We start from the raw sequence: 23,725 nt of genomic DNA on the forward strand, positions 1-23,725 counted from the left end.
TTTCCTTCTCCATTCCTCCAGCTGCTGAAGGGAATGGGAGATATCTCAGAAGTGGACTAGCATTGCTGATCTTACTGGAAAAGCTGGAGTTGTTCTCTTGTTCACCTCTCCCTCACCACCATTTGGTCAATCCTTCATTTCTATCATCAGGGATGTTCCCATGTTAATGTATTGGATCAGGCACATGGCTCACAGGGCATCAGCCAGAAATAACCTCTAGGGGATGAAGCCTCACGTGGGACCTGTAGCAGCGATGAGCTACTCACAAATGAGTCCAACAGGAGAGGAACTAAAAGACTGCGCCGTTCTTAGTTAGGAGGCCCATAAAATGAGCACAAAGGCAGCGGCAAGGGATGTCACTGCATATCTTGACAGATGGATGACCATGCTACAAACCCACCTCTCAGATATTAACCAGCTTCCTTACACAGGTTCAGAGGAGACACTGACAGTCAAAGTTGTCAAATGTTCCTTTTCTTTCATCTCTCTCTCCCCCCATCCCCATTTAGTCCCTAAAAATTAATGTTAGTTAAGGAAATGAACGCCACAAAAACTTGCACGCCATCCGTGCAGGGCCAATTCTGTGGAGAAAGCAGCTTAGCAGCCCAGGAAATTTGGTCCTCTAACATTTTTCACTAGATTCATTTCTAGAAATTTGAAATAACCCAAACAAAGCAATGCCCCACAAGCAACATGAGCATCATTCCTCTAGTTACCTGACCAGGAAACACCATGTGTCCAAGTTGGCAATAGGGCCCTACCGCTTTTATTTACCCTTAAGGACAGCACACACTCATATTAAAAGCCATACATGGTTTTGTGAGCTAACATCACCCTAGAATCTAGTAGTATTTGAGAAGCTATTTTGCCAAGAGAAGAATCGTGGAAGAAAACTACCTGCAAATGCAATCTGGTCATACAGATGATGTTTCAGATGTCACTTTAGAGCTCACAGGTGGCTTCATACATTCTTTCACACCCTCTTCCACTGAATCCTGAGGCTTACAACAGTGAGAACAGACTGAAAAAGAAGACACCTCATTAGTATCTGGATAAAAAAGCTGAATCCAAATGCCTTCTTCAACAAAGTAAAGTATGACTGAGAGTGGGAAGAAAGGAGAGAAGAAATTAAAGAAAAACAAATCTTGTAGCTCCAGTTACTTCTATTCTTCCTTGGCAGGACTCATCCCTGCAGTACATCTGAATACGGCTGGCCCATAGCCATAGCCTGATCTGATAGAAAGCTCTGTTACATGTAAATGTTATCTATACAGTGTCATATGGATAAAACAGTTCTCATTAGCATAGGGCTAGGATCTCAGCCTGGCACAAAGACAGGTTGCTACATGCTAAGATAAGGACAGAAGGGAAATAATGGTAAAAGTTACATGTCACTAAATGCAGTTTACCAAGCAAGTGAAAGAACACTAGTGTTAGAACCAGCCAACCAACTCTTTCAGTGCTTTAAAAGGAGTTCAGATTAAACAGGTCCCCTTAGTATGTCAGCATCTATGAACAATTTTGTTTTAATAATTGAAGTTGAATCTTTCTGTACTATTGCAGCAAATTGTACTTGCACAAGTTTTACAACAAGGATTCTAAGCTATTCTTTAAGTGACCTCTAATTTCAGTCTACTCTTGGTGCTTTGCGTTAAATTAATGAAGAGCCAAAAAATCTAGAGAGTTTCCATTCTTAAATTACTGCAAAGACAGGCTGTGAGCTCCTCAAAGTAGAGGGTTCTGAACCTCAACAAACATCTACATGTTTTGGTCACCACCACAATCATGCATCTGAGAACTCTTATTTCCGTTTTGCTCTATCTTTCTATTCTTCCCTCCCACACTTCAGCTCTTTGAAGCATGGCTTTTTGAGCTCAGAAACCACTCTTAGCATCAAGGCAGCTCTCAACTCAGCTTTCCATATGCCAGAACAACAGAAGTACTCTCAGACCTATTCTGAGCTCCCACAATAGCTCTTGAAAGGTAACCTGTAGCAACACCAACAGGAAGCACTCTGAGGACAGGTATTTCCCTTCCCAGACAGGTGGCAATACAAAGCAGCACCAAAACGTGACAACTGTGCAAACTGGGAAGTTGGATTGAAGCTCTAGCTTCAGTTTCTTACAGTATACGCCTGGTCTGGAAAGTGGCAGTACAAAATAGCACCACCTGACTCAGCAAATCTAATCCTTGTGCATATTAGGAAAATGGGACTGAAAGGGAAATTCCAGTTTATGCAGCCATGTCCTGTGCTCTTGCAGGTGATCCCATTCTACCACATTGGTACGCTTTTTACATGTACTTTAAAAGCAATTTGGTTTCTATATAAAAGGCTATCTCAGAATGCTCCAGAATCTTACTGATTTAATGGTAAGGAACCTTTTAATTTCCAGCCTTTATTTGTTTAGAGCCAAATCTTTCAATTCCAGTTCATTTTCTCCTATAATTAGAAGTTCATTATCCATGCAGCTGACAGCACAGGCTGTGATCAGCTGTGATTTTCTTGGTCTCAACCTGCTTGCTGCTTTCCCATTGACATAGCCCCAGGGAACAGCAGGGGAGAACCAGCACTGGTGTCACAGGGGCACGAGTGGAAAATGAGGAGGTGCACAGGTGTAGACAAGAGTCACTGCCTTCCAGAAGCTTCCTTTCTTTGTGATAAAACACCAAAAATAAAATTAGCCTAGCCTGACTTAGTGGTCACACTGGTTTTTGAGGGGATGTGGTTGGTGAGGAGGGGAAAGGAAAAATGCTCAAAAAAAAATGCTCAAAATTGTTCAAACAAAATGCTACCTCCACAACTCTGACTTGAGAGTGAACTTGTCTGAAGGTGAAATAGACATAGCAGAAGAAACAAGCATGACAAACTTAAAAGTGCCCCTAGTGAAGTGAATTGAGTCCCTGCTGCCTAGCAAATAACTTTCCAACTGGGGATACCACTGCGACCATGATGAGTTAAGATGCTCAGACTGGTGGCTTCTGGTTGAAGTGGACTGAACACAGAGCGCTCTCAGTGAGGTATCCTTGTCTCCAGACTTGACCTCCCCAGTGACTGACAGAACTTGATTGGGTGATATTTATAACGTGTTGCAAGGCCTGCTGTCTTTCTCCAGGGCGGCTTTTCAAAGCTGCTAACGGGGTGTGGATAGGACATCTACTGCTGTTGACTTTCAATACTGGCTGGATTCCTAGCTGCCTTTATAAAGCCAATAGATGTCTACCCTGATCTTCAGGGGCCTTCTGGCTAGGTCACCTTAGACATGATTAGGAGCAACAACTAATGGATGAGATTTTTTTGAGCCACAAAAAACCCCCCCAAAAACCAGTCTACTCAGCTGCCAGCTAACCCTGAGATGCTTGAGGTCCCCTTTGCCATTGAAAAACTCCTGGAGACATGTCTGGAGTTACTGAAGACTTCATAGGGTGGGACAGGGCACCTCACCTGTGCTGGTTTTGGCCACACAAAGACGACAAATCCATCTCTCCTGATTGGGGTTCTCCTAAAAGTGGGACATGCTATGCTTAAGTCCTTTCTGTGGACCTAGCACTATATAGTTTTGTAACTTTGGCTCTGTGATTTTTCTGAGGGATTGTCCAAGTAGGGTGGTAGAGAGATCCCATTCTGAAACTGTCAGTGCTCAGCTCTATCTATCATGATCACCAAGATTCTTGGCATCTTCAAGCATCTTAATATATAAAAAGGGACCTTTGTGCATGTCTTCAATTCTGTATACCCCTGATTTTGGAAATACTCTGATCTGCTGTCAAAACTCCCCATCACCCCTTCACTCTCAAACCTGAACCCTAGCGCTGCCTGCACACAAAACTTAGGAAAGTCCTGAGCTGGACTTAGATTTTGTGACAGTAGATGTTGCATTGAAAAAAAAAAAAAAAAAAAAAGAGAAAAAGGAAATGAGAAGAAGGTACAAAAATATCTAGTGTGTCAGTATAGTTTCTATAAATGTGTATTTTGCATAGAAACTCCATAAGCAGTAAGAGACTGTTTCTTGAAAAAGGAGCTATACTTACCATGCCTTGGGAGGTATCGTGCTGCAAGGGTGATAGCCAAAAGGAAGGTGATTATGATGATACTTGAAGCAGTAATGACATTATAAGATGGAGGCACAGTAGGGACAACGCACTCCTTTGTTTTTCCTGAGACAGAAGAAATAAAACATAAATAAAGGGCCCAACAACATATTGGCATTTTCATGTAAGAGCAGCTATATGAATTTTGGTGGTTCTGGCCAAATTCTAACTCAGATATTCAGCCTGAAAATATACCTGTTCAGTAAACAAACAAAGCTGGCACCTAAATTTCTTCCATTCTCCAAATTTGCTTTGTGCTGAAATTTTTAACATATCCACAGAATCCGAAATGATGGGTCTTTGTCCAGAACAGGACTGAGACAGGCAATATTTAAAAACACCTAAGCTGTTTTTAAAGAAACTGGTTAGGCTTGGTGGAAAAGTCTGAGTCTATATCTAGAAAACTTCCATTCTCAAAGGTACTCTGCAGTTTTTCTTACTGTTTTCACCAGATTTATGCCTAATTTTTTCCCCACTGAATTCACAGGTGATGGAGAATGATGCATTAAACAGACTAGAATAGATTTTTTTCTGCATGGCAGGAAAAGAGTGTTGTGGCAGAGTTCAGTTTCAGTGGATCTGGAGCCTTTGGCTTTTTACCACTGGAGATGCCCATTCTGCCACTTGGAGACTAGAGCAGATAACGGGCCATTCTTGTACAGTACAAGACAACCCTAATTCAACAGGAGGGACAGACTTGGTGCATGTTCATAGATCTTCAGGTTTTCATTGTCTGTCTCTGGCACAATTAAGGATCATTCAGCTTCTAAGACACTAGCCTGATCTGCTGTACAATCTTCCCCTCCACTGTAGGGTTTGCCTCCTACGTTTACCAGAGGCTGTATTCTGTCTGGAACTTTGTGTTCATGAAAGACTTGTTTGGAGGACCATTTCCATCATACCAAAATGGGAGTCATTCCACATCTTAAAAATCCAAAAGTGCGGGTTTTGTGACTGTGGTTGTCACTGCTGATTGCACCCTCCTCTAAGAATATGTGTGACAAAAGTGTATTTCTATTATTACTTTTTTTGTTGCCCTCCTTTTCTATGTGGTATGATATTCATAACATTCTTCCATTACCATCTCTAGGGACATTATGCACTACATCCAGCGATAACCAATATTCATAAAGCACTGGTTTCTGGCATTCGTCCTGAAGCTGAATGGCACCTCTCCTCATGAGCCCCTTTGATTTTAGTGAGATTGATGAATAAGGTACCTTGATGAATAAGGTAAGATTCCCTAGGAAAAATAGCACTTCTCTAGCTTCCCTTGAAGGTGCCCTTATCTGATGAAAACACCAGACCCAGAGACATTTCAGAATACTTTTTTGTAACAACATTAAAAAAAAAAAATCCTTTTGGCTTTAAGAATTTTCTTGCAAATCCCCTTCTACTGCAAAACATCTGGACTGTAGTGTACTGCCTTCCCCCACGCTGTTCCCACTTGTGCCTCAAGCTTTTCAAAGCACAGACTCATCTATTATGTTCTCACTTTTAAGCCACGCACAGTGATGGATTTTTTTTCTGTATGAGTTAACCCTATATTAAATATGTGTATGAAAGCAGAATTTTGTCTAGACCCCAGCTGACAGTTTCTGTCACTGAAGCAGGAACAAACATGCTTGTTAAATGAGGAAATTCTTTTTAATTGCAACCTGTGGCTTTTAAGGCACACACATTTCTCAAGTCCCTCCATTCGAACACCAGGTCTGTACCACGCAACTGGCAGCCAGATCATGCTGGTATAGAGGGGCACTGAATGGTGGCAACCCCAACCTGTGGGAGCCACTGAGGCTGACATCACCAGATCACAACAGGATCCACTTGGTCTCTCAGCCCAGCTGCGACACGGTAGAGCAGCAGAAAGACAGAGCTGTCTCTGTTTGTCAGTCACTGTCATAACTCTCCTCTCCCCCCCCGCTGTCTTACAGCCTTTGAAATATTTTGGTGTGCAGCTCACAGGTGGGATCACTCGGTCATCCTTGCATGAACAGATACACAAAATCTACTGCTTTCTCAGAGACGCAACTCAGCAGATTCAGCAAAATGGTTTTGTAATCCAAACTATTAATAAAACCTACTCAGAAGCAAACTGGTGGACTCGGCAAAGCCATTGTATTCCACGGAGCAAGTGAAGCTGATGTCTTTGGTCACATTGAGCCACAGTTTGCCAGTGACGTTGTACGCTCTGAGGCTGGACTCGGATACCCAGCTGGCATTCCACGCCGTGGACTCGTTGTCGAGAGCTCCAGAGAGTTTGGGTTTGGGGAAACCTCCATAAGAGGAACATCTTACCACCATCTCAGTTGATTCACAGGAATCAGCCAATACTTCCGCTGTTATGTTCGGCTTACTGAAGTCAGCTGAAGCAAGAAAGATTTAGTTACCATTCTGTCAGATTACAGTGAGGGCTGCAGTCCTGATCACCCACGGTCAAAGCAAAGACTCCTCACAGGGCCTTCTTCCTCTGTCATAACCTGTTTGGCCTTTCTTGTGCCTTAGCATTCTCCCCACAGCCTTGACTGGCTACGGCCTTGGCCTTTGCTGCTTCTCCTCCCTGGGTAGCACACAGACTTCATGACCGCACCTCTCCAATGCCACCATTTCCCTCCACATACAGCAGTTTGTGGAACAACAGAAGGAATCATAAAACAGGTAAGAAAAATATGGGACTGAATAAAAATCTGTATTACAGGTAATGGTAGACAGTGTCGTGTGTCCCCCCATTAGTCCCTTCCCAGCCAGAAGCTCACAGTGGGTCCATCTCTGCTGGGAAAGGAGGCGAGTCACATGTTGGTCTCTCAACTGGGATGGCCAGCAAGAGACTGAATTACATTTTCTGCATGAGAGCCCCTCCAGAAGGCTCAGCTGAGAGTAAGACCAAGTCATAATAGTCATTGCAAAAATGCATAGCAATACACAGGTCCTCTCAGACCATGTTCTCACTGGACTTTTTTCTCATTGCCAAAGACAGTTTTCAGAGGTTTCCCAGCCACACAGCTTGTTCCATGCCCTTCTGCCTGGTCAGATGTATTGCTGTAAGTGTTTGTGAGGCTGCATGGTGAAATGGATGAGAGGACTAATGAGTGAAGAAGGAGAAGAAAGGTGGTGATCTTTTTAGCCCTCTTCCCTTTGCCAATCTGGTTCACCATGTTACTGTAAACAGTTGCATTACTAAAACTAAGGATGCCCATAGGTTGCAATGAAGAGCCCAGGGTGAGGAGGAGGAGGCAAGGGGTGGCAAAGGAACTATTTAAGGCAACTCTCCCACTGGAAGAATCTCCATGGGACCACATCTTTAGCAAGAGAGGCACCAGTCAGGAAAAGAAACTCAGCGTGTGGCTTCCTGGTGGGCATAAGTCACACCAACACCGCTGCTGCCAAAGGGACCAAATTCTCCCTCCCACCCCTGCCAGCTGTAGGTCCATAGCCTGCACACCCCTGCAGGTGCTAGCCCCAGCCACGGCAAGGCCAGGCAGAGAGCTAGAGCGTGTTGCTCAACTCACTGCAAAATGACCCTTTTTGGAGCAGCTAAGGTTTTGTCTGCGATTGCTCCCTGCCTGACTCATCATTTGACCACATGACTGCTGGGATCTGCACAAGGCAGACAGCCTTCTGGTCGTTGTGCATCTTGTGCTGACCACAAACCCATGGTCTAGGCTTGCGAGTAACTAGTAATTAGTGAAAGAAAGTTGCTCAACATTGCACAGCCAAACAGCGGCACACAAGGAGAGACCCGGATTTCCTTCCAGGCCCACTATCTGTTGAGCAATACGGCATTGACATCCAGTCTGGAAAGTCCCTTCAAACATCCCAGCTGGCCTCACCAAGGCTCCCTGATCAGTCACCAAGGAGTAACACCTTTCCACCTCTCTCAGGTTAGCCTGATTCCAGCAGGGGTGAGGGGAGCTTTCCCTTTCCTGATCCCCACAATAACTGATCCCACTTTACCAAAGGGAGCCAAAGTCTACCATAAGTATTACAACTGGCCTGTAAAGACAGCAAGGGGATTTCTGGAAGGAAAGAAACTGGAGTATTTGCAGGGAGGAAAAGAGATCTGTTGTTTCACATTTTTCATGCAGTTAACTCCTCAGCCCTCACAGCTAGAGAGGGTGCTGGCAGTGCACTTCCCTTTTTTCATGTCAGTTCCCAGAAAGATCGCTAAATTTACTTCCTTGCACACATGCCCACCATGCCCTCAGACAAGCAGACAATGGCCAAACCTCAGGAGCCTGGTTATTTTTGCTGATGAATCTCATTCCAGATGGGGAATATTCATTCACTGACTTGTCTGGAAGATTCCTGGAACTCTGTGCTGCTAAAGGTATTCAAATGTATGTATATATTTATATATCTTACCAGTATCTCTGCCTCTGGTTGAAACCAACCGCCACAAAAACAGTGTTAGAAATGGAAAATAATGTCAGTGGAACTTTTTGTAGCCTCCAAGAAAAGATTCAGATTCGTTTTGAGCAAAGGAACTCGGGTTGTTTCTTTAAGGTAAAAAGCCTCAAATCTCCAGCTGAGTTCAGCCTTAGGTTGTGGATCTGCAGCACGGCTGGCCAGCCCCCCCAGAGAGCCTGGGCTCCCCAGGGGTTGGATGCAGGGCTGGGATGCTGCTGCAGTCACAGAAGAACAATGCCACCCCATTCCTCTTTCAGCTTGGACACTTCCCTTGCGCCAAGGGCTGGGTGTCTGCTTTGCCCAAAAGACAGCAGGGGGCAGAGGTGGCCTAGGGCACCCAGCAGCAGTGGTACCTGGGGAGGTGTCTTGGGAGGGGTCCTTTCCCAAGAGGGAGGCATCAAGGGGAGGTTGTTGGGGTGGTGGGAAAGGCAAATTTTCTGTAGCTGGGGTAGCTTTGGAAAGGTAAGGAGGGAGGCTGCTAGAATGGAAATAGTTAACAGACCTTCTGGCACTCTTTTAGACTTCCTGTGAAAGTCTATCTGCTACATTATGACTAAAGCTTGGAGGAGCATCCTTTACCCACCAGAGGCTGGCACCAGAAAGCTTCAGATATTGGGAGGCAATCCACCTACCTGTAACAAAGAGGGTGACAGACTCATCACACACAACAACTGAGTTCTGCGAAAGTCTGCGGTGCTGAACTATACACTGGTAAGAGCCATTGTCCAGGATTTCCACCGGGGAGATCCACAGGGTGAGGTTCCTGGCATCCATCTCTGTCCGGTTCACGTACTGCTTGTGCTTGGAGATCATCTTCCCCTCTGCGTAGGCAAGCACTACCTCTGTAGTGTTCTTCTGCCAGTAGACCCGGTAACTATGTAGGCTTTCCGAGCTGGGAATTTCATGACAACAAGGCAAGCCAACTTTTTCTCCCACTTTGCTTTTGACCACTTTCTTCTCCAGTGCATAGCCTGTAGGTGGAGGGTAAACAAAAGTCAGTGAGACAGTGGTATAGCCTTGTGCCAGGACCTGCTGCATAGAGCTTACCTCTTTCAGCTCTGTCTGTACCTGCTAATGTACTCCACCACCCACCAAGCTGTTTACAACTTCAGCCCTGCACTGAGGGGAGGCCTCCCTTGGCATTGCCTCTTACGTGATGCTCCAGTCCTACTTAGGATCCTGAGCTAGAGGGCACACAATGATTTCTGCATGGCTTACTGAAGGCGAAGGCAGGAGAGTTACCTGCCTGAACAGAAATTTTGCTGGCCCCTTAAAAAAAACACACCTCAGAGTAAAAAATTGCCATTATTCATGTACGGGGATAAAAACATACATGCCCAAACCGCTACCTCCTCTGCTCTCCCTTTTCAGAGCTCAGTGTTTGGAAAGTCTGTGTCACCCTCCAGTGGGTTCCCTGCATGCCAAACAAGGCCACAGTGGACTATTAGTTTGGGGGTTTGGGGTTTTTTGGGGAAGGTGTTTTTTCTTAAAAAAACAAACAACCCAAAGCTTTCAAGATCCCAGAAGCTGGAAGCAAACCTACAGCGATAAACAAAGGTTACAGCCACGCTGTCATTAGCCTCCTAGTATTAGCAAATGAACAATTTTGCCTAGTCTAGCTAAAACAAATTTGTATTTGCGAAGGCCCATGGGCCTCCCTTGGGATTACTTGCAAACCAGCACAGGCATTCCCCAACTCCTGCCCAGCAACTGTGTCAGTGCCACACCTAGTATACAGGCATGTGCCTACAGTAACAAGTCAAGACCTTGGCTGGAGAAAATTAGGTGCAACTTTGATCAGGTTAGCAGTAATCCCTCTGCTTCGTGCTACAACTTTTATGCACTCCACTCCTGTAATCAGCCCTGCTTTCCCACTTTCCTTCCTCTTTCCAGTGGGTAGGTGCTTGCAGGAGCCAGGACCTGATACGTGAGGGAGCAGCCTACCAAGGAGCTCCTGCTGTTACTCGAAGAGTGACCCAGTACTGACTGACGTGCGGTCCTGTGCTGCACCAAGGCCAGGGCAGATGGTTGGGCTTTTGCCTGGGTTTGTGCAAGCTTCAGGATGAGGCTTATCTCTGCGCAGCCTGCTTTATTAGTCCAGAAGGTCAGGTTGCTTTACATTTGCCCCGCTTGTCTCAGCCTCACTACCTTAGCACCCATCTCCAGTAGCGGAAAGGGGATACCAATCTGTTGCACTCCATTGACTGAGAGTGGAAAAACAAGGAAACAGCTGGCCTCAGGACTGAGAAGATTCAAATTACTTCTTCTTTCCCTGCCAAACAGATTTCAGTAAACATGTCTGAGAGAGAAAGCAGGGAAGTCCTGACCAGGTGGTACGCCACTGATGGGGAGAGTGCAGCATCGCCCATTGGTGGAGGTGAGACCCCACATGCAAAGCCTCTGCCTGAAGCGTGAACCGAACGCTTGACAAAGCTGAGCGTAAGATCTGCAACCCAACCCTAAAAAAGTCTGGCTGATGCTGGCTCACACATTACTGTCACAGCTAATGCCTAACAACAGCCACACTATACACAGGCATAGAGTGCAGTGCTCAGATTGTGACTGGGATGCTATGACATTCAGACCAGCTGAAGTGTCCAAAACTGCCACAAGCTCGTTGCCGGCCAGGGCTCGTTTTCATAGCATTGACTCGCAGACCCTTGGGATGCCATCACACAGCCGGCAGCAAGACCCCTGCAGCATGCTGACCTGTGCCCAGCAGCACACCCTGATGAGATGCTTCGCAATCCTCCAGCTGCCAGCACTGGAGGGAGACAAGCAGATGCTCAGCCAGTGCATCAGCACAGCTGGATCCTGGGGCAGCAGTGGGGGCTGCTTGCTGAAGTTAAGCCTAGGCAGAGAGCCTGGGACAGAACATGAACTAAGCTTTCACCCCGCTCCCCTGCAGCACACCTACCCCTGTCCCACTTGCACGCTTTATGTTAAACCTGTAGGAAACACACTGAAAAATCCTGGGGAGGTCCTGGCAGCACTATGGAATGTTTTAATATTAATTAAATAAAATAGAATACATAATTAAACGAGCAACTTCTCATTTAACTGGTTTCCCTCCACTCAGCCACTTCATTGGTCTTCCAAAGGGAAAGATTCAAACTCAGTTCCCCCCCCCCCCAACCTGTACTTCCCCTTAGAATGCATCGCAGACTCTGAGCAACCAGACTGGGGGCAGACCAGGAGCCCACTCAGCCCGCTGACCTGTGTCAGCCAGCAACGGGTAGCCAAATGGTAGAAAAACTAGTTCTTCCACACCACACAGGATAAAAACTGCCATACCCTGCCAACCTTTGGTAGCCAGGAATTTAGGGATTTCTTGGCATCAGCAGTTTAATCGCTACTGCTAGACCTGCCCTTCAGGGAGAGTTCTTAACCCTTCAGGAATGCACATATATTTTTGGCTTCCACAACATCCTGTGACAATGAGTTGCACAGTTTGATTACATGCTGCGTGAAAAAGCATTTCCTTCTGTTCACCTTAAAAGCATCCCACTTTACGCTGTGATTCTTGAAGTTCCTCCTCCTGCATGTCTGCATGCATTTGTGCGTGTATGTGTTTTTTCCTTCAACCACATCTTCACTTGTTCTCACAGTTCAGCTCTTACTACTACTGGAGAGACCCACAAGAGCAGCCCGTCAAACTTTGGGATTGTGGAGCCCGATAAAGACAATTTTCTATTTTCTTTTGCAGCAACAGGGGAAGAGTAGGCGTACAGTAAATGTCAGGGTGACATCGCATCATGAGTTGCATGAGGTTCTCCACGCCTTGCCCCTCAGAGTCTCCTTTGCAACCAAAAGGAGAACAAAAACCTTCTCCGCAGTACATGTGCTGGGGCTGGAAACTCCTGCTGATGTCACATCTACCCTTAAAAGGCTCTGCACCCTTGAAACTGCAACCTGAATGCTGCAAGCCTGAAGGAACCAAAGTCCACGAAGAGTCATTCAGCCCCACAAAAGTCCCCTTTCACTTTAAAGGTGAACTGCAAAGCAAAAATGAAAATTCAGTTCTGTCCCATTTCTGTGCTGAATGCTCTCTGTAACCAGGCTGTGGGGGAGGTATCCACTGTGGAAATAATTTTTAATGACTTTTCTAGAAAAAAAAGATCCCTCCTCTTCCTACCCACCTGAAGCCCACCCGCTCCCTTGCTGTGCACTCACATTGCTCCGTCTCTGGAAGCCCACGGCGTGTGGCAACGCTGAACTAATGAAAGGGCTGACTTTCTGTTCCCCGGGCAGAAAAACATTTCATTCAAACTATGTCTGTGCTGCAGATGCCTCATATGGCAGGGCTAATTAGAACTGAAAGGTGAGTGTAGAGGAAAACCATCCTTTCTTGTATGCTCCAAGAGTCAGCAAGCAGGAGAGCTGTTGAGCCTCCATCCCTGTTTCCTTTACTCCTTGCCCAAGCTGTGTTTCAGAAATTCCCCAGCCACAGACAGCTTGGTTTTCCTGACCACTCGTACAATCAGGCAGTATGAGAGAGCAGATTGCCTCTGGGGCAGAAGTCCTGCAGAGACATTTGACTGTAAAAGGCAGTAAAAGACCACACAACACTCTAGAGAAGCAGCGTTGAACTGTTGGAAACCTTCAGATAATTCCTGGTGAACAGAAACCCCAAAGCCTTTCTCTTTCCCCTCTATCTCGCATTTCTCTGCCCTTCTGAACTGCTTTGCCTTTTTTTGCTCTTACCTTGTGTTACCTTGCTTTGCAAACAACTGTCCTGGTTTTGGCTGGGATAGAGTTAATTTTCTTCCTAGTAGCTGGTATAGTGTTATGTTTTGGGTTCAGTATGACAATAATGTTGGTAACACACTGATGTTTTCAGTTGTTGCTAAGTAGTGTTCATACTTAATCAAGGATTTTTCAGCTTCTCATGCCCAGCCAGCAAGCAGGCTGGAGGGACACAAGTAGTTGGGAGGGGACGCAGCCAGGACAGCTGACCCAAACTGGCCAAAGGGGCATTACATACCATGTGACATCATGCCCAGTATATAAACTGGTGGGGAGTTGGCCAGGAGGGGCAGATGGCTGCTTGGGGACTGGCTGAGCATTGGTCAGTGGGGGGTGAGCAATTGCATTGTGCATTACTTGTCTTTCTTGGGTTATATTTCACTCTATTTTTGTTATCTTCTTTTTCATGACAATTATTATTGTTATTAGAATATTTTATTTTATTTTTATTTCAGTTATTAAACTTTTAATCTCAGCCCACAAGTTTTACTTGTTTTCGACTCTCCTCCCCATCCCACGGCAGGGGTGGGGTGCAGAGGGGAGAATTGGCAGGGAGGACTGAGCAAGCAGCTGCATGGTGCTTAGTTGCTGGCTGGTGTTAAACCATGACAGCAACCCACAAAGCCACATGTGTGAAGGGAACGATCCTTCTTCGTGGGCCTCGAATCCTTTGCCCCTGTGTAAGCAGCAGGTAAGACCTGCACATTATTTCGACTGACAGTCCTGCAAAAAGCTCTGAGGCAAATTGTCAGCTACCCTCCAAAACCAGGAAGGTCCAAACAGCCCTGCATTGCTTTTTTTTCCCATAAGGTTCCCTATTTATCTTTGCAACAGCAGCTGGTCTCTCTACTCTTAATTATTGGCATCACTGACTTTGCCTAGGACCATGCACCTGGGACTCCCACTCTGCTGGGGTGCTGACACCTTTCTTGCCCTCCGCCTGCACGTGGGCTGGAAAAAGGGGCTTGGGGCAGCTCTGGGAGGAGGTGCACATCATGTCATGGCAAGGCAAAGGCACTTCTGGTAACTGGGGCTGGGCCAGCTGAGGAAAACATATCTCCTGGAGGCCATCCCCTGGGGTCAGTGCAGGAATCGCACCCAACAGTCCCCAGGTAATTCTGCAGCTCAGGCCCCTCGTTTTCTGGGCATAGCACATTTGCCCCAAACTTGCAGGGATTATCCTTTGAGGACAACACAGTACTTTACGGGAATTTCCGAGCAAGACAGGTCATCAGTTGAAAAATTGAGAAATTTTGAAAAGCTATCTTTAAAGGACTAGACACTCCCCCTTGGTCTTTTCTTTAACCCAGGTGATTTTACCAGTAAGGAATCAGATTCTCCCAAAGCTTTCCATGGAGTTAAAGCTCAGCAAACATCCTATACTGCACTGGAATACGTGAAGAAATGCTTTGTATTTAAATCAGTGTTGTGACAGACTCCTGTGAATACACTGATCACAGAAAGACCCCATTAGATGCCCAAATAACTTCTATGTGGAGACATCATTTCAGCAGTGCGTAAAAACACTATCTTCCTCTGCCTTTCACCTTAAAGGCCCCATGCAGTGAGAAAGATGGGATGGAACAGAGGAAAGTGGGTGCTGGCAGGCCCTGCTGGCTGTTCTCTTTAAGGAGTCCCTGACTGCATGTTAACCCAGGCACGAGTGCCTGGTAAGCCTCCTAGGCTCCTTCTACCCAGACTGCATTCCAGCAAGTCGAGGCATGCAAAGGGAGGTCTCGGCATGCAGAGGAAGGAGGAGCCCTTTGCCCTTGCACAGCCCCAAGCCCAGCCTTCCAGTCACAAACTACAGGCCTGCTGCTACCCTTCAGCTGCTCTAGGCTGCTCTGGCAAAGCAAAGCAGCTGCAAACCCAGTTTGTTTTACTCATGTCATGGTGACTTCTTGCAAGGTCATGTTCCCTTATTCATCCCAAATCCAGTAAGACAGAGGAGCAGAAGAGAAGGGCATCCCAAAGAAAAACAGCAATGTACTTAATTCAGCAGCAGTTCCACTCAGTCTCACTTCCCTGTACCCACTCACGCTAGTCAAGCATGTCCGCGGCCATTAAGTGACAGGATTAATCCTAGTTTACAATGATGTCATGACTTGCCTGAGATAGGGAAACAGTTTAAAGACGTTTTTCTAAAAGTTCAGCTCTGCTTGTTTCTGTGCCGTAACCTCAGGGTGCCAAGTGGTATAGCAAAGGCATGGCACCCCTTCCTTGGCTTTATGTACTTCCCATCTTCACATTGCCACATTCCTCCTGAACAAAACAGTAACCTTGCTTCTCCCAGCTCTATACAACATGATTTGGCAATTATTATAATATCCCCACGGTGTTTTGGTGCCTGACTCCTTCAGCAGTCTTCGTTCCATTTTAATGCTGTTTTGTTTCATGTGCAAAGCCTTAAGTGAAGAAATCCTTGAAATCACGAAGTGACTGTGAAACCCATAGGACACCTGCCTGTGTCTATAGACAGAAAGACAGCCCATCTTTGGGGGTGCTGACTAATCCCATTTTTTTTTCCCAGCAGCTTGTTAACTTGAGGCCCTATTGATGACAAATGAAATTATCAATTTTATTTGCCTCCCTAAGAATACTTTGATAAGCAGTGATGTACTGTAGGTAACACTCATTTTAGAGTGGTTCACAGGGGGCTCTCAACACATGCTAGTGTCCGATGTGGTCCCAGTTTCTTAGACACTCACTACTCCCATTGAAGCCCTCCCTCCAACTGTGGTTTCCTTTTCAGGTTGCAGACTGAATGCTCTGCTTTCTCCAGCCTTAATTGCTGCTCACCAGAAAGTAGATTTCACACACCCCCGATAGCCTTTTTGCCACAAAAGCCAGCAGGGCAACCCAGCCAGATGGGGAATGAAAGGAAGTGCTGTTACTGAGTCACAACTCTGTCAAAAACCTGGCTTTAAAGGGAAGGAAACTCCATGAAACACAAAAAAGTTCCACGATCTGCAATTAGCAACTGAGAAGACAAAAGGGAATCTGAAATAACTTTGGTAAAGGGACTCACTGCAGCACTGGGGCAGCTCCAGCCAGCTGGTACCCCACCCTTTTGCTCTAGCTCATATTTCGGTACTTCTTAAGATAAAGATCTACTGTGTTCTGAGTCACCACTGCCCAGCCGGGACAAGCCCACCACCTGGGTATGTCCAGTCTGCTTTGTTTATAGCACAAGTAAGATCGCAACCCTTCGGTTGGCAAATTTCTAATCTTGGCAGTAGCCAGGAGGTCAGATCCAAGCAAGGAGCTGGAGATGAGACGCCAAAGTACTTGGGTGTGGAACAGGGACTATATTGCATCTTAAGATCTTCCCCTTTGCTGCGGAGCCGTCCACATGGGTGCTGCACACTCAGGGAGGAGAGGAAGGAGTGCTTGCTTATCTCCTGTGCTGCATATTGACAGGGACATCAGCAACGGGGACAAAAGGACATCTTTGACCTGGGGAAAGGAGCAAAGGGAAGCGTCTTTCTGAACCTTCCCCCTTTCTCCTTTCGCGGCATGTGGAGTGGGTGACCCTGCTAGAATAAAAAATGGCAGGAGGGACACTAAATCTGAATGTTCTCAGAGGATTTGCATATTTTAGTTCCTTTCGAGATCAAATTCCTGCAGCTGACTCACCACTCTTACGATTTCCCAGTTTGAGGGCAGAAACTAGATGTGGCAGTTGTGCAAGACAGGACTTTGGGGGAGATTTGTTGCACAAAAAGACAAAAATAAATTTGTTAATTTTTTTCCCCTGCAGACTCTGTCTCTTGCTGACTGGATCACTTTGCACTTCCTCTATATTTATCTCCCAGCTGAAGATGTTGTCAGATTATTTTCCTAATTCCTCCAGTACCACTGCCATGCATACTGCTGTCCTTGCAGCACAGCTTTTGAAGTTGAGGTCCTCCCCAACACTTAAGGCCACAGTTTTCTTCAGTGCTTGCTAAATCTCACTGCCTCACATGATCCCCAAGTAGCCAGCCCACTCTTGAAACTAATAGAAGGTGAAAGTGCCCAGTAACCAGGAAAATCAAGTATAATACCTTTCACATAAGACCACTCAAAATTAGAAAAACTACTTTTTTTTCCTTTTCTTCTAAAGTACTTTCCCACAGCCATAGCAATGTTCACCAGTGCAGCTAACAACGCTACAGGCCTGCCAGCCATTATCTTGTTATAAAAACCTGGTCCCTGCTCAGGCACTAACTCACAAGTGCTCTGCAGATGACAACCTTGACAATAACCCTGCAGCTGGAGGACTGGCTGGAGGAGAGATTAAACAGCCCTATATGAGTGCAGCATGGCAAATGGTAATTAACTGAAGGATGACTAAGGAAATGAGACCAAAGCAGTCCAGAGGTGTCTGAAAGCTACAAAAGCCACAGAGTGAGTGAAATGAGAGTCTTGGGCAGGGGCCACCAGAGGCACCAGCTGGGAGCATTGCAGGGCAGGGTGATGCAGGGAAAGGGCTCTCTTGGCTGGTAGGTAGCAGTGTCTGACAGTGAGGTCTGTTCAGACTGAAACACTTCCCCCAGCACAGGGATAAAACCCTTGTCTGCCAGGCATCGAAAACTACACCAGAGGGTATCTGCTATGGCGAAAGCAGCAGTATGCAGAGACCTGCCTCGATGGTCTTTTCTAACAACTTTTTATATTATATGGTAGCACTCTGGGCTCGCCAAAAGGTGAATGTCTTTTGAGCACAGTCTAGCTAGAGATGCCACCGTTACCCAGCAGTCAGCACTTTTATTTTCAGTCAGGGAGTCCCCTGGGACCAATGATATTTTAAAAGCATAACAGTGAAAAAGCAGAAGCAAAGCCTGTGGCATTTCCACGTTGGGAAAGACTTACATATTCTTAAATGACCTCCTGAGACTCCCAGTGGTGATGTCCCTCCAAGGGGACAGAAGAGCTACAATTAAACATAAAGTTCATCTATTTAAAAACAAAACCAATCTCCTTTTGCCAAGCAAACAGACTTCACTGCATTCAGCACATTTGCCTTGCTACCTCATGAAAAATACCACATCTAAATGTGTGCAGCGCTTACAGTAGGAAACACATGTTTAAAAGGAAGGAGAGTTTCTCTGAACATGGAAATTCTCTTCCAGCTTGGCACAACCTCGGGGTACAGCCAGATGACAAACTGGCACTGATCCCATGCCTTCTCCACATGAGCAGAAGGGATCTGGCTCCCCTTCCCCTTCCAACCCCACATGCTCCCACTGCTTTCCTTGCAGGGCTCTCCAGAGGCTGGTTCAATACACCACACTGGTGTAAAACAAGGGGAAAAAAAGAAACTTTCTGCTAAGCTGGAAGACTAATTAGATCATCCAAGGATCAGACACATAGCAGAATTATTGCAAAGGACAGAAGGATTGCATAGCCAGTAGCAGAGGAGAGAGGAGCAGGATTGCACCCTTCTGTGGCAATGACCTGCTGGGCGCCCTCAGCCGTGCAATCTGTCTGCATGTCCCTCCAGGGTACACAGCGTCAGGCGTAAAAGCAAACTGGCACTGAAGAGAGCGGGCTGACCCCTGCAGAAAACTAACTCATCACAAGCAATGCAGGGTCATAACTCCATCAGTGGCAGCCTTCATTTTTGTCAGATTGATTACGTCCATTAAACCACGCTTGTAACTCAGAATTGAGGCAGCAACGAGCAGGAAAGGTGTGAGGGAGTACAGGGTGGCAACTTCTGCTGGTAACCTACTGCAGTGCATAAAAACTTTAGCCCCAAACTTTGCATGTTTAAATGCAGGAATGTCTGACATTCACATTGCAAAAAAGTTACAAATGTCTCAGTGATCCAAGAAATGCAAAAAAGCTGTTGCCCTCAGAGTAATGTGAGCTCACCAGAGTTATCTGGGTTCATTCTGATCTAACTGGAAAAAGGAAACAATGTGGGTGAAAGGAACATTGGACCAGCAAACTCGGTGTGCAGGCCTATAACTGTATTTTGACTGCATAAGAATGTAGTTTGTCTATGTTAATTTTCTGTGTTTTTTTCTAAAGAATTCTTTCATTTAAAAAAAACACAACAGAAGAAGTAAAACAGAGTCTATAAGCAAAACCAGGAGCCTTTAGTTGCGTTTCCGTTTCTCCAGACAAGCTGTTACAGCAGGTTTCACTCTGGATAGACAGACAGACAGACAAAGGAGTTCCTTAGTTCCACTGCTCTTGTTTTTGAACCAAAGACATTTATTTTCTGCATGTCTGGAACAGGAGGAGACAGAAACTCATCCGAAAAAAGAAATTAAGAAACCAGCAAGGCAGCAAGAGCAATAAGACGGAAACTCAATTTGCATCCAGTGATCAAGTGGGCAAATCCAGTACGTAAAGAAAAATTTCTGCCATCTCTGTCATCAGATCTGCCCTAGGCACAACCCTTACTGGAGCTGGCATGGAAACTGGATGTCAAGCACCAAAAGCTAATTGCTAGACACTTCAATATTTGGGGGTGGCCACAAAATAGGGAATCTTCCTTGTTCTCAGCCCTCCTTGTCCCCTTCTGAAACCCAGCTCCACTCCGAGCTCTTTATTGGCAGCAACGCGCGAGAGGGGATTCCCAGAGTGAGTTACTTGTGAGCCAGCGCTCGCTCACAATGCGGAGGGAAGTGGATATTTCCCCCCCGCCTCAACTCTCCAATAACTCAGAAAAGCTGGAGGGATTTTCCTCAAAACTTCCCAAAAAATTTCACCACTGGGAAGAAGCCAAGAACTAGGTGGTCCTCAGTCCGAAGAAAAGACTCCAGGGAAGCTTAAAAGGAATAGTCCATGGACACAAAGCCAGGCTCGCTGGGTCCCTGCCATCAGTGCCTATGCCATGTTTGCACAACGGGCAGGGAAAAGTCATACTGAGCAACTCCTAGCAACATTTTCCTAGTTTAACAAACTGGGACTGAGAACGTCCTGCAATTTGTAGGTAGGCGTGAAGGTCCAATAGCAGGAGAAAAACAAGCCCATGGGGATACCGGCAACGTGTTCAGACTGTAAATATGTAAGTCTGTGCTGTAATCAAGGCTGTTCTGCCACTCTTCTGCTGTGCTGAGACAGCAGGGTTTTTGTGCACATCAGTGTCTCCAGCAGCAGATGACATCTCAGAAGCAGCTCTAAATTACACTGGCATTTCAGTGGGTCACCTCAGGTGAACCCCAGAGTAGCAAACTTCAATTCAAGGGGAAACATATCTATGTAGGTTGGCCATACACGGTTTCCTATGAAATACAACCTTCAAATCATCCTTTTTAATTAAGCCCCCCATTAATGCCTTCTACTGCTACGATGTAAAACTTCAGCCTGGCATTCCCTAATTACTATTTTACTCACACTGGGCATACAGAGAACACCTGCTTTTATGCTAGCATGCCACCTAACCTTTCAGAGTGCTACAGCACGGAGATGTGCAAGCACCAGGACACCCAGGCTAAACCCAAGGTCACAAGATGTAGCCACAGGCTCTGGGTGCTGGCTTCAACTGTGCCTTGATGTGCTCATGAACAGTCCCACGCGGTGTCAGTTCTGTAAATGTTGGCCTTGGTGACTCGCTTAACAATGCATGGGAAGTCATTGGCAGGGCGATGGCAGACTCCCAGGGCTTCACCATTTTGCCATGACAAGCTCGGTCCCTGTGGGTGAGCTAGGGAAGGCACCACCTACAAGTCCCAGTAAAGCTTTTCAAACCACTCAGTTGTGGGTACTGTGCCATGTATTTTCAAGGGTTGCTAACGTAGGAATACCTCTTTTTGGAGAGAAAGGTGGCAGAGTGTGTAAGTGTGCATACAGAGAGAGAAAGGAAGTGCATCGGCTGTGCTGCTTTTATCAGTTGGCCAAGCAACCTGCTCCTGAGGCACCAGGACTTTCACAGACTCATTGCATGGGAAGCATCTAACAATTATGAAAATTGATATAATGCTTTCAAAATAGCTTTTTTTCCACTCTGCCTCTTGCAGAATTAAACCCTAGGATTTTGTAATTGATCAGATTTGGAGAAGTAAGTCTTCTCAGCACCAGGATGGCCAAATCCTCCTGCCGGCCTATGGATTTGTGCCTTGTGTTTCCCAGCCCAGGAACCTCTTGCCAAGCCTCCCAGTCCATTCCCAAGCCCTTGGTGACACCACAGTCCTTAAAGCCCCCTCGCAGCTGCCCCCTGCCCTTTCTGTCGGCTGGGCATGAGGAGAGGCAGCATGGGCTCCAGCTGTTTGGGTGCCGCTCGTGGCTAGCCAGCAGCTTCCATGTAGTGGGCAAGGATGCTGCATCTCTGCCAGCTTTGCCTTCCTCACAAAATTGGTTGAAACTGGGCAGGGGATTTGAAGGTTACAAGTAGGGGCCTAAGACACAGATGGAGAGATGGAAAGCAGGATAAACTATCATTCCCTCAGTAAACCATATAAAAAAAAAAGTACAACTACAGGAACATCTAGTTTTCTATTATCAAACTCCAATTTCTAGTACTGGATATTAGCATGCATCAGACTGTATATTGAAGTATTGCCCATCTTCGGAATCAGCATCCATTTTAGAGAAACTACATGACTGGTGAATTACCACATGCTCGTAATTACATTAATAACATACCACAAGCTCTTAAAGTACAGAGAGAGAAACAGTTCTGCACATGATAGATTGTTTGCCCATTGCAGTATGGGCAAAATACATCTGTGCTTGACACGTGCTTTGCAAGCACAGAGGTAGGGGAAGGAGTGCAGGGGAAGACAGGAGAGCAGAGATCTCATGCACAGGGTTTGAGGTGGTTGCTTTCTTTACAAGTGAGCTCTGCGATTCAATCCCTGTTAAATTCTCTGAGTTTTGTTTTAAGATTCTGAGACTGAAACTCAAAATGAAACTCATCATCAAATATCTCCTGGTTTCACAACATCAGCATGAAAAACTCCTAATTTTGCAACCCTTGATTTTTAATCAAAGCCCCAGTTCAGCCCAGGTTTGCTCTAGAGGACTGTTAGCTGCAGTGAAACACTAAAATTGCCAATAAGCGCAAACCTACTTTGCATCCATAACGAAGCCCAGCTCAGAAGCGAGTTTCGTGTGGTTTCAAGGTTAACATTTCACACAGCTGAGAAGACTCATCCCAAGCCTCTTGAGGTCAGGAGGGACCTGCGGACTTCAGCGAGCTTTGCGGCAGGTGCTCGGAGAAGGACAGGGGGCAGCCCTCGCAGTCCTCCGACGGGGACTTGCTGGAGAAAGCACTCGCTGCGGGCTGCGCTGCCTGGGCGGCGGAGCGCCCTCCGAGCCGCCGCTCTGCCCCGTCTGCCCCACCACGCCCTCACTTTTAGCCATCCAAAAAACTGCGGCAACCACCCCGCCGAAGCCGGAGGGGCCGCGCCATGTGCTCGCAGCAGACGCCAGCTGCCCCCCAGACACCCTCCTTCCTCTCGCCCCGGCTGGGACGGGCGACCACCTCGCCCCTCCGGGAGCCGGCAGCCTGGTGCCACCGGGCGGGGGAGCCGAGAGCTCACGCGTCCTCAGCGCTCGCCACCGTGGCTAGCGGAGCCAGCCACCCCAAGCCCCGGCCCAGCCCCAGCCCTGGCAGGAGACCCCAGGACGAGTGCCCCCCGCCGACCGGGACACGGGTGCCGCTGCCCGCTCGGGCCCCGCACGCCCCCTCCCACGCCAGCCGCTCCTGCTTACCTAAGCTAAGGCAGAGCAGCACGAAGAGCCCGAGCCCCAGGCACCTCCTCAACGCCGGCGGGGCGGCGGGCAGGCACGCCATCTTCCTGCAGCTCCTGGGCCGGGAGGAGAGGGGGACACGGTTAGGGGCACGGCGCCGGAGGAGGCACGGCGCCCGCCGCCACCCCAGAAAGTCAGGAGCGCGAGCCCAGCCCGCCCTCTGCCCTGCCCGGCGCCCCGGGATACCTGTGGCTGCTCCCTGGGCGGGCGGCCCCGAGGCCGCTCCCTGAGGCGGGGAGGAGGCAGGGGGGCTCAGCGCCGGGCCATGGGCGCCCGGCTCCCGCCGCAGGGCCGCCGAGACGCTCACTCCCCGCCGGGGCGCGGGGGGGAAGGCCGGGCGGCGGGCGGGCGCTCGGCCTCATAAGTCGCCTCACGCCCGCCCACGGCTTCCTCGCGGGGCGTGCGTAGCGCCGCAGCGCCCGCCGCCCGGGGACGGGCGCGGGTGACGCTTTCGCCTCTCGGTGCCGGTGTGGGTGCACCTCCGGCGAGGGAGCGGGAGGGCTTGGGGCTGAGGGGGCAGAGCGGGGCGCTGCCCCTGCCCGGCGGGCATCCAGCGTGAGCGTAAGGCTTCGCAAGCGGGCGTTTAGAAGCGCAACCCAGTCAAACACCCGACGCCGCTTCGGGAATAGTCCTACAGAATTGCGTTTGAAATACACCCCCGCACCCCCCCCCCGCCGTTTCGGGCCCCGCTGGCCGTAACCCAGCTGCAGTGCTATCAGACAACGGAACCGAGGCCGGCCGCCTAAGCTGCGCGTGCTGGCCGTCCCGGCCCAGCACCCGCGGCGGGCGCGGC

General features: G+C 47.7%; 1 protein-coding gene across 1 annotated transcript; it reads right to left on the bottom strand.

The window, feature by feature from the left end:
* Window positions 1-888: 888 nt before the first annotated feature.
* CD80 (CD80 molecule) lies at window positions 889-11,788 on the bottom strand. The gene is made up of 5 exons (XM_010567643.1): window positions 11,713-11,788; window positions 9,129-9,467; window positions 6,174-6,455; window positions 4,030-4,155; window positions 889-1,021 (listed from the first exon to the last, which is right to left on the bottom strand). The coding sequence occupies exons 1-5, from the start codon at window positions 11,786-11,788 to the stop codon at window positions 915-917; spliced, it is 930 nt and encodes a 309-aa protein (XP_010565945.1). The 3' UTR covers window positions 889-914.
* Window positions 11,789-23,725: the final 11,937 nt, after the last annotated feature.

This window comes from Haliaeetus leucocephalus, unplaced genomic scaffold (assembly GCF_000737465.1).
Source record: "Haliaeetus leucocephalus isolate CR32 unplaced genomic scaffold, Haliaeetus_leucocephalus-4.0 Scaffold228, whole genome shotgun sequence".
Taxonomy (NCBI): domain Eukaryota; kingdom Metazoa; phylum Chordata; class Aves; order Accipitriformes; family Accipitridae; genus Haliaeetus; species Haliaeetus leucocephalus.